The sequence below is a fragment of the Microcaecilia unicolor genome, chromosome 6 (genome assembly GCF_901765095.1).
Source record: "Microcaecilia unicolor chromosome 6, aMicUni1.1, whole genome shotgun sequence".
Classification (NCBI taxonomy): Eukaryota; Metazoa; Chordata; class Amphibia; order Gymnophiona; family Siphonopidae; genus Microcaecilia; species Microcaecilia unicolor.
In genome coordinates, this window is record NC_044036.1 from 129,695,727 (window position 1) to 129,716,363 (window position 20,637).

Below are 20,637 nucleotides of genomic sequence, written 5' to 3' on the forward strand. Positions count from 1 at the left end.
AGCTCTATTACATACAAATGCGTATTAATTTATTATTAAAGTAATATGTAATAACGCAATGTGAGGCCCCTAGGCTATAGCTTGTCTAGCTTATATGTAAATCTGGCCCTGGGCACAAGATTAGAGAAGAAACCCTCTGAGGACCAGGAAATTCCTAGTGAAATAAATGTAACTTACTGTAAATTATACAGAAAAAGATTGCAACTAATATTAAATCGATGCATGCAATTTTGAAAGTACTACAATGAAAAGGAAACTTTTCAATGTCAAAAGTATGGTATCGGTTGTAGCCATGGAATTTGCAGCTATGTGGGCAGTATGCAAATCTAACTTGACAGAATGTAAAAACGAATTGCCTGTATTACATGATAAAAGCAATATTCAGAAGATAGACTGCATTTTCCTTAAATATAATCTGCACAGCCACCTGATTTATAGCTGAAAGCTTTCTAGAATACTAAGGTTTTTAATCTCTTCCCAAACAACAGTAAATCTTGTGGTAAAAAGAGTTCTGAGGGAAGTTTCTTCCAGAACTGATACAAGAGATGTGAGTTGCATAGTGTTCGACACACTTAAGGTAAACTGTTCCTGACCCTCTCTTGTCTTTAAGGGAGTCTTTCTTTAAACTGGATACCTCCATTTAGGTGCTCTGAAGCTGCATAATTTCCATTACATAATACAAGCGTAGTATTAGATTCCTAATATTTAGGTACCTGTGGTTATACCAGCCATAGAGCTGTTGTAAATCTACCAGTGACAAGTGTGGTGTAAGTGACGAGGAAAATGTGTAGTTTACAGTTTTCTATAAAGTTACATGCTTAAGTGGGAACCCTGCCTCTATCCTATCCATGCCCTGCCCCCTTGCACATACCTGCTCTGTAAGTTAAGTTGGGATTTGCAAAATAGCACAATGTCCTGCTAGCAGTTACATGGGTATTTTTTTTTTTTAGCTATATTTGTACCCCGCACTTTCCCACTCATAGCAGGTTCAATGCGGCTTACATATTATATACAGGTACTTATTTGTGCCTGGGGCAATGGAGGGTTAAATGACTTGCCCAGAGTCACAAGGAGCTGCCTGTGCCTGCAGTGGGAATCGAACCCAGTTCCCCAGGACCAAAGTCCACCACGCTAACCACTAGGCCACTCATATGTGGACACACATGCATGGAAGTCCAAGTATTTGAACACAGTAAAATAGTAAGTGGTCCATCTAGTCTGCCCGGAAAGGTGGCCAGGGTTACACCTGGCATTCTGTGCAGGTTACCTCTTCTATGCTCTCTGTCTCTCATTTATGTTTTATTCAATTTACATAAAAAGCAGCGTTTTGCATGCATTTGTGTTCTTCGCACCTCATTATTCTTATGTTGCCTACAGTAAAAATAAATAAATAATTGTCCCCATAATTATAAATATATCTTTTAAAGGTCTAACAGCAACATATGCAATAGTTCATGTGAACGGTATTAACAAGGTTAATCTGATCCATAAACTCATATACAGAAGAAACAAACATGAACCGTGGATCTAATCTGAGTCTCCCCTGGTTCCATCCTCACCATCCTGTACTTCCAGGTCATGATTTTCCTTTCAGAGTTCTGTTGTACATTATTCAGCTCTAAAGAACATGTGGATATATTAGTGAATTTTCTTTTTTTTTTTTTGCCAGTAGCCTCAAACTCCTCTATTTGAGTGCCACAAACCGATTGGGTTTTCAGCATTTCCCTAATAAATATGCATGAAAGATTTGCGTACCCAATGCTTCCACTGTATTCCAATCTGTCTTTTGCATATTCATTAGGGATATTCTGAAAACCCAAGGAATGAAGTGTAGGACCCCTGCCTTATACCCACTATGGGAGATACTTTGCTTCAGAAACTGTCCTGAGTAACATTTTGGAAGAATGAAAGTGAATAACAGTAGCTGTGCCTTATGCCTTATTAGCTCAATCAGATTTGGTTTGAATTTATTGATAACTAGTGGGATACGGCACCACTTTTTATTAATCAACAGTTAAACATTAAATACAGCATAACTTAAATCACAATATATACTGCCAGCCCATGATGTCTTGATTAACTGTCTAGATGACAAAGGATTTCCAGACAATATATTTAGTTGGTGTAAGGATATTTTTTTTTTTTTTTTTTTAGAAAACTGGGATTGTAAAGTGAACTTGGGATCTTCTTTGTCTAAGTGTTGGCGATTGAAATGTGAAGTACAACATGGATCCCCTTTGTTGTCAATATTGTTTAATGTGTATTTGAGTCCTTTGGAATATATTTTAGATTCCTCTTAGATTAGAACTCTATTTATGCAGATGTACACATTTTAGTTTGTATGATGAATGGTATGGACCGTGTCTATTCAATGTTGGACAAACGTTTTATACTGGTTAAGAGTTGGATGTTGGATGAAGCGAAGTTACTCACCTGTAGCAGGTATTCTCCGAGGACAGCAGGGCTTATATTCTCACAAGTGGATAAGGTGGTGCCGCGTTGCCCGGTCCGGGATTTATGACAAGCCAAAAGAGCTTTTGTGGAGCACAAGATATGCTCCACTGTGCATGCACGGGTGCCTTCCCGCCCACCACTTGGGCGTGGCTACCTCAGTTAAATACTACAGGAAACAAAAATAAAAATAGAACTCCTAGTGGAGATGGGCATTAATTCACACAAGTGGGGTATCCCTAGCATCCAAGCTCACAGAAAACAACAAACTTTGGTCAATTGGGCCTCGACATGGCAAGGACATAACTCAGACCAACCTGAAGCTGTTTACAAACAGACTGTGTCATTCTGTTCCTGCTCAAGGAAGTAATGAGATATGAATGTGTGGACTGAAGACCACGTCGCAGTCTTGCAAATTTCTTCAATGGAGGCTGACCAAATGTAAGCTACTGATGCAGCCATGGCTCTGACATTATGAGCCTTGACATGAAAGGCTGTGGGCCAAGTGGGGCCACAGTGGGCTGGACGGTAGGCATAAGACCTCCCGACACCAATGCACACTGCTCTAAGATGCCATCCAGCAGCTCAGGGAGAAAAGCCCAGATACGCTGATTGAGGGTTGACTCTGGGAGAGACTGGGGCATGAGCTCCGAGACAGGCTGCAGAACTGATGGGGCCAAGACAGGAGTCAGGTCCTGGCTGCCTGGAGACAGGCACACCGGCATGTCCTGGATAGAGGGGAGCGCCTCCTGGCACCGATGTTTCTCATGATCTGTACTTGTGACCTGGATTGGGAGCTGCAGTGGGAATTGAACTCAGTTCCCCAGGATCAAAGTCCACTGCACTAACCACTAGGCTACTCCTCTGCTTATTTAGGGACCCTAAATAAGAATTGAAAGAAATAGTGTCTGTTGATGTATGCTAGAAACGGATATTAACAAATGTTTACAATCTTCATACACACAGTCTTAAAATATTTAGCATCTCTGTAATTATTTGGTTTAGCTGGGTTGGCCATCCAACGATGCAATAAATCTGGCTTCTAGTAGGAGTTTTGGTAGATATCCAGACAGAAGATTGGCTTGACAAGTTTTAATTATCAAGGCTGCTGTAATAAGCAAAATTTATTTCTTCGCAATAAGAGGTTGATGGATGGATATTTGAATAAATAAATTGTTAAAATTTAGATGAATTAAATTTTAATTAAGAACATAATCATACATCAAATATTGGCCTTCAGTGAAACTGGATGGGCCTTAGATTGTTCCACAGACTAATAGAAATGAGGGATATTCCCTGGTCTGTGTTAAAGTACTACTACTACTATTTATCATTCCTGTAGTGCTACTGGATGTACGCAGTGCTGTACACTGGACATGGGACAGTCCCTGCTTGACTGAGCTTACAATTTAATTAGGAAGACAAACAATACAAATAGGAGATAAGGGAATTACTAAGGTGGGAATGATAAAACAGACATGGGTACTGAACAAGTGAATAGGAGTTAAAAGCGGCCTCAAAAAGGCGGGCTTTTAGCCTAGATTTGAAGACAGCCAGAGCTGGAGCTTGATGTACCGATTCAGGAAGTATATTCTAGGTGTATTGTGCAGCAAGATAAAAGGAATGGAGTCTGGAGATGGCAGTGGAGGAGAAGGGTACAGATATGACAGATTTACCCAGTAAACGGAGTTCCCGGGGAGGAGTATAGGGAGAGATAAGAGTGGAGAGGTACTGAGGAGCTGCAGAGTGAATACACTTGTAAGTCAATAAGAGGAGTTTGAACTGTATGCGGACACGGATAGGGAGCCAGTGAAGTGACTTGAGGAGAGGGTTAATATGAGCATAGCCACACTAGCAGGATACCAGTCGTGCAGCACAGTTAAAGAAACTTGTGCATCCAGAGCCAAGGAAAGCTTTGCATCTGTCCAAAGAATGTTCTTTTTATAATTTTTATTTATTTGTTGCATTTGAAATACCACAATGGGTCAATAAGATATCTATGTGGTTTACAAAACAAAACATATTTTAAGAGAGAAGAGAAGATGAAAAGGGAAGAGCAGAAAGAGTGCAGGGTGTTGGGCTTCTATGTTGAAATTAGAAAACAATTATTTGTATTTTATGGTGATTTTAATTTGACATTATGGATGTAATTCAGGAAGTCACCCATTTATAAAGCAGGTGCCCACTTTCCTTTATAGATATACACCTATCATATAGGCACAACCACTTACAGCAGCCAGGAATAACATGTATAGAATGTTTGTACGTTTGGGAAGCTTGCCAGGTGCCCTTGGCCTGGATTGGCCGCTGTCGTGGACAGGATGCTGGGCTCGATGGACCCTTGGTCTTTTCCCAGTATGGCATTACTTATGTACTTATGTGCCTATAAACCTATAGCTGGTAAAACACAGTTACTTACCTGTAGCAGGTGTTTGAGGACAGCAGGACATAAATCCTCACTCATGGGTGATGTCATTGGATGGAGTCCTATGTGAGGTCTTTCCCCAGCACTGGATACAGAGCTTTTGAGAATATTCAACCACTCATGCTCACCTCTTCCCCCACCTGCTGCTATCACACAGGACCCAACTCTGAAAAATGCAGAAGGTATAGGACAAGATACGGGGTCTAGGGCCTTTCCATCAAACCAGGTAGCAAACCTCCTAATACAATCTCTTTTGGAAGTCAGCAAGACTTGAGAAATACTTCTGGTAAATTCAGAGAAACCAGTGTAACCTCACAATGTCCAGGCTGTGAAGGTTAGGGACAATGTTGGGATGCAACATCGTCCCCCACTCTTCCATGATTAGTGTGGGAAATCATTCTTGTCTCATTGGACATCTAATGGAGACATCCGGCAGAAGTGGGAACCTGTTGCTTCAGTCATTAGAGGACTATGAGAATTATGGTTCCCCAATCTTCCCTGAGTTTAAGAAGAGCTATTTTTTTCTTTTTTTTAGAGGAATGATGATATACATACAGATGTCCTTCTCCCTGGTGAAGGAGAAAGGCATCCCAAGCTAGTTTGCCATGTGTCCCCTACTTGAACTTTCTGCCACAGTATTAACAGCCTCTAGAAGGCACAGCAGGGCCGAATTGAATCTTATAGCATAAGGGGAATGGGACAAATACTAAATGGCACAGCTCCAGACTATATGGTACCATTAATAAACTTACCTCAAAGAAACACCAAATATGAGGCAAGAAACTTTATGACTACACATCCCAAATTGCAAAAAAGTGATCTACAAAACTGTCCACTCTTTAGATTTCACTTACCTAGGAACCAAATGGTGCAATTCCTTACCACCCAAGATAAGAAATATACAGAAATATACTAGATTCTACAAAATCCTCAAATTGTTCCTATTCAAACAAACCCTCACAAAGAGCGACCATATTTCAAACAATTAATTATTACCTGACTTGGTTATTACTCTATTTACCATTAACTTTCTCTTTGCTTCATGTACAAGTTCTCATTCATAATACATTTTCTAAATGTTAAAACATCCATAGTTATCCCAGTATGTTTGATACTGTATTGTAAAATTGGATTCTTACAACAAATTACTTTCTTATGCATTATTCTTTATGTATCCTATGCTGTTTATTGTAAGCCACATTGAACTCACAGATAAATAAATAAATAGGTACTTACTTGTACCAGGGGCAATGGAGGATTAAGTGACTTGCCCAGAGTCACAAGGAGCTGCAGTGGAAATCGAACCCGGTTCACCTGGATCAAAGTCCGCTGCACTAACCATTAGACTATAAGGGTTTACACACTTGTCTGTCTAATTTGCTTGTTCCTATCACCACCCTACATTTGACACATTGAAACCAATTAGCCCTTCCTTCAGACTCCACTCATCACTTGAAATGTAGACCCTGTTTCTTTTATTGTTGGCCCTCATTACTGGAATTCCATCCCCTCTGAACTAAGACGTGAATCAAACCACTCTCTTTTTAAAAAGCACTAAAAACTCATCATTTTGTACTTCCTTATGAAAACTCATTGACTGAGCAAGTGCTAAAAGCAGTTAAGTACATAAGTAATGCCACACTGGGAAAAGACCAAGGGTCCATCGAGCCCAGCATCCTGTCCATGACAGCGGCCAATCCAGGCCAAGGGCACCTGGCAAGCTTCCCAAATGTACAAACATTCTATACATGTTATTCCTGGAATTGTGGATTTTTCCCAAGTCCATTTAGTAGCAGTTTATGGACTTGGCCTTTAGGAAACCGTCTAACCCTTTTTTAAACTCTGCCAAGCTAACCGCCTTCACCACGTTCTCCGGCACCAAATTCCAGAGTTTAATTACGCGTTGGGTGAAGAAAAATTTTCTCTGATTTTGTTTTAAATTTACTACACTGTAGTTTCATCGCATGCCCCCTAGTCCTAGTATTTTTGGAAAGCGTGAACAGACGCTTCACATCCACCTGTTCCACTCCACTCATTATTTTATATACCTCTATCATGTCTCCCCTCAGCTGTCTCTTCTCCAAGCTGAAAAGCCCTAGCCTCCTTAGTCTTTCTTCATAGGGAAGTCGTCCCATCCCCGCTATCATTTTAGTCGCCCTTCGCTGCACCTTTTCCAATTCCACTATATCTTTCTTGAGATGTGGCGACCAGAATTGAACAGAATACTCAAGGTGCGGTCGCACCATGGAGCAATATAACGGCATTATAACATCCTTACACCTGTTTTCCATACCTTTCCTAATAATACCCAACATTCTATTCGCTTTCCGAGCTGCAGCAGCACACTGAGCAGAAGGTTTCAGTGTATTATTGACGACACCCAGTTACAAGATTTAGATATATTCGTGGAGGAAAAGTTCATGAATGGTTGTTAAGGTAGATCTGGAAAAGCACTGTTATCCATGGGTGTAGATAGCACAGAATCTTGTTACTTTTTGGGACTTTACCAGGTACTTGTGACCTGTAATGGCCACTGTTGAAAACAGGAGATTGGACTGGATGGACCCTTGATCTGACCTAGTTGGGCAACTCTTATGTTCCAATGAGGAACTGAACCTACGTGGTAAATGAGGTAAATTGCATCTGAGACTGAACTTGAGGTGATAATCTTAATGCCCCCTTCTCCAGTCCTATCCTTTCCTATCTCTTGCTTTTTTAAATGGCATTGTACTTTCCTCCTCTTTGTTTTTGTACTGTAAACCTCTTTGTCCGGTATAAGCCTGAAAGACAGTATATCGAAAAATAATTAAACTGAACTGCTTAAATATCCTTAAATGTTAGAAAAAAATTATAATTGCAAAAATAAACTTCTTGTTTTTATCTTTCTTCTGCAAGAGTTTACAGAATTCCACTCTCCAGGGCGACAAACAAAAATCACCTCTTAATAAAAAAGCTAAAATTATTATTTCATCAAATATAATGTATATGTATCAAGAAAAATAATTTTTAAGTTCCCTTAGCTGCAGAAATCGATGGCTCAAGGTCAACACCACAGTCCATCTGATTTATTCCTCAAAATCCTAGCATGATCATGTTTCCAGCAAGCTGCTCTGCTTCAGGGAAATCTTCATTCAACTGACAACCAACTAGCTTTATTTGCATCTATAGTCATTCCAACGAGCACTGCTTCTGTGCCAATCCTCATATCTCTGCAGCTCTTTCTCACTGTCTAGAAGTTGCTATCGGAGGCGGTGGTTCACAGCAGGTATTTCCCAATATTTTACAGTACATGCATTTTGCAAAAGCTCCGCATTCAGTAAGCCTTTTGTAAAATATGTGGACAATTGTGTACATCCAACCTAGATGATCTAATTCCAACTTAGATGCCTTATGCAAGACTAGTTTCATGTATTTTAGCCTGCATCTCAAAAGCCATCATCGTTCTCCAAAAGATATTTAAAAGTGAAAAACAACAGGAAAGAGAGAAATTGCTGTATAAATCATTGGAGCCCTTTTTATTTTCTAAAAAAATAAATATAAATCTGATTGTAAACCATAAACTCATTTAAAGTGTATACCTTACTATGAAAATGTCCCATTATGACATCTTTGTTCGCTCAATTTCTGTGGAAGAGACAAGGATCCCTTGTATGCAGCTGCTGCAGATCTTTCCCTAACACACGTGTTCTGAAAAGTTCCTCAGGCTATCAGCAAAATGTCCTGCTTTCTCCCATCTCATTCCTGAAACCCTTACAACCCATTATTGCCAAGTTAGTTCCAATTCATGGCCCATTTGGATGTCTCTCTTATGTTATTACAGAATAAGTGGATTTCACTGAAACGTCTGCAAACCTTTTCCCAGCCAGGGCTTTGCACTGATTGTCATTTAAAGACGACTCATCTGCTCTGAATTCTAAGTGACTTTGCACCGTTCAGAATCAAGGGGATTTTTTCAAGGTTTTCCAGGACATATTCTTAGTCTCTGTGGTGTACTGGAAATCAACATGAGAGGAATGACTTGGTGAATACTTGATACTTATCAAAAATTCATTAGCCACGGTGTTGATCTTGGAATAAAGCAGCAAGGGGTGCCAGTGTTCAGAGTCCTGTTAGGAAGCTGTTGCAGTGCAATAGGGTGTGTGTTATTTGTGCAACACTGCAGAGAGTTACATTTAGGACTTCTTTCACACTAGTGTGCTGAGTCACAGGTTTGCTGGCATTAGAGACCATTTTGCTGACTGACTTCAGAGTGAAACTGAATAAGTAAGGAAAAGTGATTTGAAAGCTATGAGAACACAGACAGTCTGTAGGCTGGGATTTCTTTCTTACTGCAGTGGCCACACATGTGGTGTGTGAGGCAAATGAGACCCAGAGAGGCCTGCAATGGCGAGATGTCTGTAACAGACAATAATCATAACATCATTGCATAATTGGGGCCTGACCTCGCCAACATAACAAAGTGGAGATTATTAGCAGAAAGATCCTTCATCCCAGTAACCATTAAATAACTGTCCCAGTAATGTTTCTATTCTTTGCTCCTAGGAGAGGAGCTGAGAATTTACCCTCTATTTCTGTCACGGTTCAGACTGTATCCCATGCCTACACTCACCTCGCCTCCTGGTGACCAGGCCCTATGGCTGCTGTGGACTGTCTTCTTCCTGTTTCCCAAACATGTTCTAGCATCCAGTTCCAGCCAAGCCCATTTCAGTCCTATTTTGATGTTCCAGCATTCCAGACTTACTTGTGACCTCATCTCTACTTGCTTTTATTAAGCACCTGGGAACTTTCAGGCTTGCCTTTGCAACAGAGGTCTTCAGATGAGTTTTCGTCTGTGTGTGTTTGTTGCAGTTCCAGCCCTGCTAGTTCTTGTCTTGCCAGTTTTCAACTTCTACTCCAACCCTGTGTGTTCCAGCCCTGCAAGCAGGGGCATAGCTGCTATGGGGCCATGGGGGCCTGGGCCCCCATAGATTTGGCCATGGACCCCCCTGCCGGCGACCCTCTCAACCTCCCCCCTCTCGCCGCCAACCCACTGCCTGCTACCTTTGCTGGTGGAGGACCCCAACCCCCGCCAGCCGAAGTCTTCTTCCTTCGTTTGGTTTCTGACTTTGAAGTCCTGGAGGTGTCGGCAGTGGCGGGTCGGGTGGGGGTTGGTGTCAGCGCTGGCTGGCGGGCGGGGGGGGGTCAGCAGCACCGTGGGGGGGGGGGCTAAAATGTGAACCCTCACCTCGGCTTTGGACTCCCCCTACCGTTGAAGTCTGGCTACGCCCCTGCCTGCAAGCCTTCAGCTTCAGTTCTAATCCTGCTTGTGTTTGCCCTGTCTTCAGCTTCAGTTCCTCCACTGTTTGGTCCACCCCTGTCTGCTTTCAGCTTCCATTCCAGCTCTGCCTGAATCCTGTTCCAGCCAAGCCTGTTTGAGAATCCTGAATCCTGTTCCTGCCTTGTTTATTGTCTTGCTTCCAGTCAAGCCAAGCCCATTCCAGAATCCAGTTCCAGCCAAGCCTGTTTGAGAATCCTGAATCCTATTTGAGAATCCTATCTACAGCTTCAGCTCCAGTCTAGTAGTTCCAGTCCTGCTTACTCCAGCCCTGCTCATCTACAGCTTCAGTTCCCACCCTGCTAGTTCCGGTCCTGCTTGTACCAGCCTGTCTGTGTTCAACCTCGCTTCCTGTTTGGGTGGTTCTAACCTGCCACCGGAGTGGGCTCCTGCCCTGCAAAGTCTCACAGCATCTTAGAAAGGTTTTATATGGAGAGGGGCTGCTATTTGAAATGAAAGTGGAAAATGCATATTTTTTTTTCATTTTCTCTTGCTTTTAATTTGAAACAACATAAACCAAGGAAAAGTTCATTTAATGTGGAGGAGTGGCCTAGTGGTTAGGGTGGTGGACTCTGGTCCTGAGGAACTGAGTTTGATTCCCACTTCAGGCACAGCTCCTTGTGACTCTGGGCAAGTCACTTAAACTTCCATTGCCCCAGGTACAAATAAGTACCTGTAAGCCGCATTGAGCCTGCCATGAGTGGGAAAGCGCAGGGTACAAATGTAATTTTAAAAAATGTCCTTTTTTTCTTTTCTTCTGATGGACCCTCTCTGCAGCTTCATCACCCTCTCAGGAACTTTCCCCTGACCTTTTGGACCCCCCCCCCCCCCCCCAGTCCATGGCCTCCGATTCTCCTTTCCTTTCATGAGCCCTTTAACTCCCTGAGCTGGAAGCTTACCCTCACGGTCTCCAATTCTTCCCCTCCCCCTTTCATGCACCTCTTAACTCACTGTAAGTGTCTAGTGAGACCCACTTTTTAAATAGCACTCCTAATGACATTTTGTTTCAAATTAGAAAAGCCTTCATCCCAACAACTGTAAACCACTTCTTCAGTCAGTAACACCATGAATTTGTCATTCCTATAGTGTCCTTGATGATTGATTTAAGATTTAAATCCCGCACTATCTTACCATTCGCTCCTTCCTTCACAATGCGCATTTTGAACTCTGTTTCTATAGGCAGCAGCCTGCTTTTATTAAAGGGCTAACGGTGACTTTGTGAGACTGGGTTGCTCTATCAGTTTCATATCACTTTTCTGCAAAGAGCCTGCGTTTTGGAAGAATGTTCTAGAAGCTGTGCTCATTATTACAATGTGCAGGGGGGTCTATTATGGGCTTTGTGTGTCTCCTGTCACAAGCATCATTCACAGTCCCCCCACTATGGAGGTCATGCAAAGTCAGCTATCGCCAGCAAGGACAGTGTGTCTAAGTCCAGTGCGGAGAATACAGCCGCCTGCAAAATCTATTAACGCAGCCAGAACAGCCCAGTAATTTGGCAGCTATGCAGTGAGCAGGCTCATGGTGGGGAACAATTTATCCAATCTAGAGAAACAGATTTGTCAGCTCACCTCCTACAACAGAAATCTATTTGTTCTCAGTGCAAGCCACAGCCCTCTCCACATGGAACTGATATAACAACTTTCCTTTGTTTTCTGTGGCACAAAATATTGTTTGCTTTTATCAGTAAAAGGAGAAGAGGGTGCTGTAGTACTTCCTTTCTTCTTTCTCATACAGGTCACTTTAAATCATTGCTGGGATCCCGGCACCACGAGTCCCCAATCACAAATACTGTGGGATTTTTCTCCCATTTCAAAATCACCTTTATCGATGATCACTACACTCTCCCCACATCATCTCCATCAAACCCAGGGTACAAAAGACCCAATCTGGGAACTGAACGAGGACCCTCCACATGGCCACACACAGTTCTGCCACTCAGCCAACAGGCTGATTCCAAAATATGCTTCTAGGGGCAATTTTCTTACCTCAGAAGTGGTGATATCCCATCATCAAGTGCCACAAATAAGTCTTTTTTAGATTTCCACAGTGAAGATTGCATGAGATGCACTTGCACGTATTTGATTAGAGAACCACATCCATTTGCATATTTAGGCTCTCATGTAGACCAGTCAAAGAGGTCAGGTCTAAGCAGAAATGGAAAAGGATGATACATCATTAAAGCAGAATTTGCCATTCTGGTGTTCCTTTTCCATTTCTGTTTGGAACTGACCTCTTTGTGTTCACCTTCGATGCTATTTGCCTCTCTTGTTTGCCTTCTATCCTGTAAATAAGACCTGTCTGTGGACCTTAAAGATTGGAATTCACCTTACCTGTCCTACCCTATGTAACAGACATGGCTCAGTATAGGAGTGTCCCCAATACACGACCATATTGTAAGTACAGGATCTCTGCACAGCAAAATGTAAATCAGGAACCTGACAGAATGAAACTCCTGAAGACTATCAACTTTAAAAAAACAAGTATAACTATGACATCAAAAAAGTGGAGTAAAACACCACAGAAACACTGTCCAAGTGGCTCATACAGCTCTTTAGAAAGAAACTTTCTTTACCAAACATTAGAGAATATTCCACTTCATGTTACTGGTCAACATCTTTAAATATTTATATAAATTTCATTCAAGTCAGAGTACAAACTCTTGTTAAACCCAGATAGTTAACTACTTATTCATTTAATTCATAAAATCTCTCCAAGTTGCACTCTCTAACTTTTCATTAACCTACATTTGTGTTAGCCATTTTTGACTCGTGTGTTTATTCAGTTGCACTCTCTATTCATCCTTAATCCATTTTTGTATCAGTCAAATTTCACCTCTAATTAATTAATAGTAACTTATTTTTTGTAAGATTTTTTTTAATGTATTCCCCAGTTTTAGCCATTGTGTGTGTTGGTAACACTTATCAATCTTCGAAGGAACAAAGGACTTGCATTGATGGTGATTATATCAATCTATTATTTTAATATTGTTTGTTTATTTTGTTGAGATGTCATTGCATCATGTATAAATTTGCATGTCTCAGGTTGTATGTCTGGAAAGCAGTATATATTAATGCCCCAATTATGGGAAATATGGTTTTAGATCTTGAGGCTGTGATGGAAGAGGTTGATTTGGATTTAGTGGGGATCACAAAGACATGACTGGGATCTAGTTATACCAGGCTATAAATCTGTTCAAGAAGGACAGGGTAGGAAAAAAAGTAGAGGAGTGGCATTATATGTTTAAAAATAATATTAAATAAATGTACACACAGAAGAAACAAAATCCTTGCAGTCTAGGAAACACTCAGGAAAACAGTGAAGATGACTCAAAGAATAAACAGATGATGCTTGAAAGGGTCTGAGAGTTTATTGTAGTACAACCAAGACTTGACACAGCTTTGTTTCGGCCTGTAATATCCTCTCCTATTACAGGTTGAAGATCTCCACCCCCCACAGTTTTGGTACTGGGGACCCCTCCCCCCCCCCCCCCCACCCCACCAACTAAACACACTAACACACAGAGCTCTGCAATGCACCTCACTCCCGCCAGGTAAGACTCCCTGCAGTTCCAGCACTGGTCCACCCCCTCCCCACCTAAGCACACAAACACAGGGCTCTGCTGAGTAGTTCACTGTTGCCCTGCAGCTTTCCCAGTATGGCACAAGAAAAGTACATAATCTATACAGTACAATGTTTGAGGACATCTATTTTCCTGGATAAACTACATTTTACTACAAAAAGTACTATCACATAACCTGTCTCTCCCCCCCCCCCCCCCCCCACCCCACCCCCCGGACACACACACACAGCTCAATTTCCAAAGAGTTTAAGCTTCTAACTTTGAGAGTTAAGGTTCCTAAACTGGCCTGTTTGAAAATTTACTAGGGCCAAGTGGAAGCTCAGCACTGATCTTCGGAACGAGACACTTAAATTAGGCCTTATATCTTGGCAAACAAATGGCAGCCTTAAATTTAGGAGCATGTGGCTGGGCATTCAGAAACATTTAAGTGTATAGTAACAGCTGCTATACAGATGTTCCCTATCCATGAATTTTCACCTACATAATTTATTAAAATGCTGTGCATAAAAGAAACACGGACTGGTGTTTCAATAACTTTTAAGTTCCTAAATTTAGATGAATTTTGAATGAAAAACTTATGAGTCTGTGTTCAGCCGCTAACAGTCTGACCCCCACCAGTAAAATAAGACCCAGATATTTAGTGTTTGGCCATATCCAGGCATCAGCAGTGAATATCGGGGCTTATGTGGGTTTGAGCCATATTCGATGCTGCACAACTTACCGGGCAACATTAAAACTGCCTTCTGTATGGCCCTACGAGGGCACTGGATATCATCGGTTATCGCAGCAGTCACGCCAGATTTTTTAGCAGTGTTTTGCAGTTATGTGATGTTGAAAATCCGGGGATGGCTCATTCAGTGTGGGTTAGAGCCTCTTCTGCCTACTTAAACCCCACTGAATATTGACCCTATAGGCTCTGAAGCCTGGCTGAAAACAGGAAACAAATTTAGGCACCTAAGTTAGATGTGTAAAATTTAGCAGTCTGGCCTCATAGATTATGACAGTAGACCATCCAGTTTGATGCTTGGTGAAGTGCCTTAGACCTCAGTTGACCCTCTCTTGTCCCCTCACCTTTTCAGTTACTCATCTTCTGTGCCTGTCTCAAGCTTTCTTGACTTTTGCTTCTCTGTTCCTTCCACCACTTCCTCTGGGAGTCTGTTCATTGCATCCACCACCCTTTCCATGAAGAAATATTTTCTGTTGTTGCTCTTGAATCTGACCCCATTGAGCCTCTTCTTCTTGACCTCTCTATGCATTGTGTACCCCATTGTGTCACTGTCAACTCCCCACTATCTCCTCTTTATAAAGATATATTTATTTAGGCCTTTTAGTGTAGCCACCCCCCCTCCCCATACACACACACAACACTGTATCAGTTCTTTCCAGAGTCATTTCCACCCTAGGTAGATGTTTTCAGGGATACAGAACTGGACACAATACACTTTCAAGCATTTACCCTCCCACCCCCTCCACCCCAGGCTCCATACACACACTGTTTACATTTCTCAAACACATACATGCAGACAAATGCTTTGGGTTTCAATTAAACTCTATTTTTCTTTTTTTCCTCACAGTTCTTGAAAACTTCAAGACGAAAGTGAGAAACACAGTGTCGGTACGAGAGGGGCAAGGAATGGTGCTGCTTTGCGGTCCCCCACCTCACTCTGGAGGTAACTCTTATATTGTATGCAAGAAGAGCAGGAAATGGTGCCCCCCTCCCCTTATCCTGTGCAAGAGAGTAGGGACTGATGCCCCGCAAGACTTGAGTAAGTTGTGATTGAACACACTAAAACCAAGATTCAATGATATTCAGCAAAAGGTTCACTCAAATATAGTATTGATGCAAGAATCTCAAATCAAAGAAACTTTCAAACAATATAATAATACAAGAGGGAAAAAGCCTCAGAACCCCATTAGAGAAATAGTTAAATCTCAAAACTGGAAACGGTAAATCAAGTCACAGGCTAAAAAAAAACATAAAAATTCAAACAGCAAACATTCAAATTCAAAAAAGTGCAAAAAGTTATATTTATAGTTAAATACAAGATTTGTTGTGATTGGGCCCCAGATAGTAAAATTGTGGACATGGAGGACATTGGGAAATAATGATTCCTTGCTATTAGTTAGTTTTATGGGTGCTTCCTAATGCTAGCACAGTTGTAAATACGTGTTCTCAATAAGTGTTTTGCAGGATTTGTAAATCTCTATCATGATTCTTCTCCAAGCTGTACAGCCCTGACCTCTCGAAGCCGCCTTCCTAAGGCACCATTTCCATTCCTCATGCATTTCTCTCGCCCTTCTCTGCATCTTTGCTAGGTCTGCTACGTCTTTTTGAGATGCAGCTGCTCACAGCACTCCAGGTGGGTTTGCACCATGGATCAATATTATTTCCCCCGTTTTGTTCTCTAGTCATTTTTGAGTGATTCCTAACATTCTGCCCATCTGCCACTTCACTGCTCGCCAGTCTAGCAAGCTAATTCTTTACAATCAGCGTTGAATAATTGTGTGTCCTGTATAAATTTAATCCATGTCATTAATGAACATGTGAAAAAGCACCACTAGCAGTACAAATCCCTTGGCACAGCACTGTTTATTCCTCTCCATTTAATCCTGCTCTCCTTTTCCTCTTTCAACCAGTTTCCAATCCACAAAGCATATTGTTGTTATAATAATAATTCATATTAAGAACTGCGTCAGACCAATGATCCATCTATCCCAGTATCCTCCTTCCAGCAGTGGCCAATCCAGGTCACAAGTACCTGGCAGAAACCCAATTTATTTATTTATTGCATTTGTACCCCACATTATCCGACCTTTTTGCAGGCTCAATGTGGCTTACAGAGTAAGGTTATGATAAAGTCAGTACATGATTTAAATACAGTTGATCATAAGCTGAGGTAAGAGAGGTGATAGACGGGCTGATGTTGAGTAGGTTGTATGGGAAATGTTTTAGGTGTGTTTGGGTGATTTGGGGGATGAATTGTATCATTGAGGGTGGTTATTGTAGGCTTTGTTAAAGAGGTGTGTTAAATTAGTAGCAACATTCCATACTACCAGTGGCTTCCCCCATGTCCATCTCAATAACAGACCGTGGACTTTTCCTCCAGGAACTTGTCCAAACCTTTCTTAAATTCAGATTCATTAACCATTGTTTCCACGTGAGTCACAGAGTCCTGCACTTCTCTGTGCAGTGAAGAATGTACAAATCATTAGAAATAAAGTCCAAACAATATAGTTAAAATTGTTCCATCACATCTCTAAGTCTATAATATCTAAGTCTATAAATGTAGATAAAACATAAGCAATATAAAGACACATCAATAAAACACTAAGGAGGTCTTTTAAAAGGTGCATTGGCATTTTTAGTGTGTGCTAAATGCTAGACACCCCCTTAGGGATATATGGGCATCTCTAACGTTTAGCGCATGCTTATTCTGAGTACATGCTAAAAAATACTAGTGCACTTTAGAAAAAAGACTCCTAAAATTAATTTGTGATAGGAATCACCAGGGCTTTTTTTGAGGGGGTACTTGGGGGTACTGAGTTCCAGCACCTTTTCCATTGTCTGCTAAAATTGACCCATGGACCCTAAGTTTTAATGAAAGAGTTCAGGCTCTACACACCAATTCTGCCTTGTCATAGATTCTGTGACTGGTTGCAGGGTGCCTGGCTATTGTGGGGTGGGTCCCTCAGTGATCACCCCACTTCTGAAGGGTGGCCCAGCATTTGAGTACCGGCACCTTTTTTGCTAAAAAAAAAAAAAAAACACACTGTAAATCACACACAAAAAATAGTCAAGAAAATGAATAATTATAACAATTATACAAATACTTCATCAGCTCCTATTCCATGACTTTTTAATATCCCCACAAAGGACTTTGTCAAAAACCTTGATTATCCAGGTACACAATCAGCCAACTTAAATTAATCCATGTGTTTATTTACAGTTTCAAGAAACTCTAGTAGACAGATGAGACAACACTCTTTCTGCTGGCTCTGCCCCGTTAACCCATGTTCTACTTCCACTTTATATTGTTTATACTTTATTGGCTTGCTGCTAATATTCCCCGCTGTCCTTGGTGCTGATTCTCTCTTTCCAGTTATCACAAGGTTATCAATAGAAATCAAACAAAATAAAACATGGACAAGAAAATATGATACCTTTTTTATTGGACATAACTTAATACATTTATAATACAGTTATCACAAGTAATATTGCTTTCTACGCCTAGCCTTCCCCATCGTGCTGGTTACTGTAAGGCTAGCATTTAAAGGCAAGCACCTACATCTCTGTACATAATTTATCTGTTCAGCAGCCAAATATTGGACGACATGTATAAACATCAGTCCGCCTGTCCCTCGCTAATTCCAGCCACTTCTTTGCAGTTAAAATCTGGACATTTATCAAGTTAAATGGTAGATTTTATTCATATAATGACACATTCACAACCTCACAGCAAACACATAACTCATTTTGAATACCAAGGGTCCTTTTTGTCTACTACTGGTTGTTCACTTAACTTTCTTTCTGAGAAGTTCTGAGAGAAGCGGACATTTCTCTGGGTAAGTGATATTATTTTGCTGTGTGCTTGGTAACTTAAAGATTGAGTTTGAAAAAGGAATTTGTAGGTTATTGATAAACACAGTTACAATTTTAAAAAAAAACTGGATTGGCCACTGTTAGAAACAGGATGCTGGGCTTCATGGACCTTCGGTATGTTCCCAGTAAGGCAGCACGTATGTTCTTATGTTCCCTCTGTTGTCAGGTGCTAGTTAATACAGTGTTGATGATTATGGGTAATACTCCCTATATATTAGTTATTACAAGTAACATTAATCATAGTGCTGGTTACTTCAAGTAATGCTTTGTTTAGTGCTGCCTAATACTCCCTACCCAATATCAGATGCAGTAGGAACCTGTTAAAACAGTTTAGTGCTTTAAGGTAGATGAATGCAGACTCCTGCCTGCCTGCAACAGGCTTGGATAGTAATTCTATGTCTGCCTCTCAGTGATTAGTGCTGTGGGTCCCTTAGGGCAAAGCTTAATTTGCACAGTTACTGCTTTGACCTTTCTCTCTAGGTAGCTGCAGAGGAAACAGAACAAAATGGTAGAGATTATTATAAAGAGCAAAATTACCGAACATATACATAAGCATGAATTAATAAGACAAAGCCAACATGGATTTAGTGAAGGGAAATATTACCTCACCAATCTACTACATTTTTTGAAGGGGTGAACAAACATGTGGATAAAGGTGAGCTGGTCGATATTGTGTATGTGGATTTTCAAAAGGCATTTGACAAAATACCTCATGAAAGACTCCAGAGGAAATTGGAAAGTCGTGGGATAGGAGGTAGTGTCCTATTGCGGATTAAAAACTGGTTAAAGGATAGAAAAGAGAGAGTAGGTTAAATAGTCAGTATTCTCAATCGAGAAGGGTAGATAGAGAGGTTCCCCAGGGATCTGTGCTAGGACCACTGTTTTTTAACAGATTTCTAAATTTAAACATTTATAAAGGAGATAGAGCAGCTTTTAAGTTATAAACTGGGGGAAGGCTGACTGTCGCTCAAAAGCACATGGTTCAGAACAAGGTAAAAGATATCACCAAAACAGGAAAGATAGGACATCCAGATAGCAAGGTTGCAATAGAGACCATAGTAGACCAGTTGTCTTTAAATTAAGAGCAGACAGATTTTCAAGATTGCAAATTATCACTGTCAACTGCTGAGCAAGTTGTAAATAGGAAGAACAAATGTTGTTTGAAAGGTCTGTATGCAAATGCTGGAAGCCAAAGATATACGATGGGACAGTTAGAATATATTGCACTAAGATATAAAAATTAGATACAAAAGGCATCTCTGAGTCCTGGTGGAAGGAAGATAACCGATGAGGACACTGTCATACCAGGGTACAAATTATATCGCAGTGATAGGGTGGATTGAATTGGTGGAGGGGTAGCATTTTACATTAAGAATGGCTTTGAATCAAATAGACTAAAAATTCTGCAGGACACGAAACACATCTTGGAATACCTATGGATTGAAATTCCATGTGTTAAGGGGGAAAGGATAGTAGTGATAGGAATAGTGATAGGAGTGTACTACCATCCACCTAGCCAGGATGAACAGGCGGATGTATAAACGATATCAGAAATTAGGAAGACTAACAAACTGGAGAACACAATTATAATGGGCAATTTCAAATACCCCAATATTGACTGGGTAAATGTAACATAGGGGCATGCTAGAGAGGTAAAATTCCTTGATGAAATCAAGGACTGCTTTATGGAGCAGCTGGTGTATAGGAGCCAACAAGAGGAGGAAATGTTCTAGACCTAGTCCTTAGTGGAAAACATGATCTGGTGCTGGAAGGTAATGGTGTTGAGGCCACTTGATAACAATGACCATATTATGATCGGATTTGATATAATCTCTGGAGTTAATTACAAACAGGAAATCCAATATGGTAGCATTTAACTTTTCAAAAAGGTGACTATGATAAAATGAGAATTGTGAAAAACAAACTTATAGGAGTAGCTGCAAAGGTCAAAAATTTACATCAGGCATGGATGCTGTTCAAAAATACCATCCTGGAAGCCCAGCCAGATATATTCCATGTATTAAAAAAGGAGGAAAGAAGGGCAAACAGCCAGCATGGTTAAAAAGTGAGGTGAAGGAAGTTTATAAGAGCTAATAGAAAATCCTTCAGAAAATGGAAGAAGGAACCGACTGAAAATAATAAGAAACAGCATAAGGAAAGGCAAGTCAAAATGCAAAACACTGATAAGGAAGGCAAAGAAAAACTTTGAAAAGAAGATTGTGTTGGAGGCAAAAACATATAATAAAAACTTTTTTAGGTATTTTAGA

The 20,637-nt window shown here is 40.8% G+C and overlaps 1 protein-coding gene across 1 annotated transcript in view; it reads left to right on the forward strand.

Annotated features, from left to right (window-relative positions):
* The window catches only part of LOC115471924 (contactin-4-like), a 150,804-nt gene that overhangs the window by 55,866 nt on the left and 74,301 nt on the right, over positions 1-20,637 (forward strand). The window contains exon 4 of the mRNA XM_030205893.1: positions 15,345-15,440. Coding sequence (XP_030061753.1) covers positions 15,345-15,440 — 96 coding nt within the window. The remainder of the gene's footprint in view (positions 1-15,344; positions 15,441-20,637) is intronic.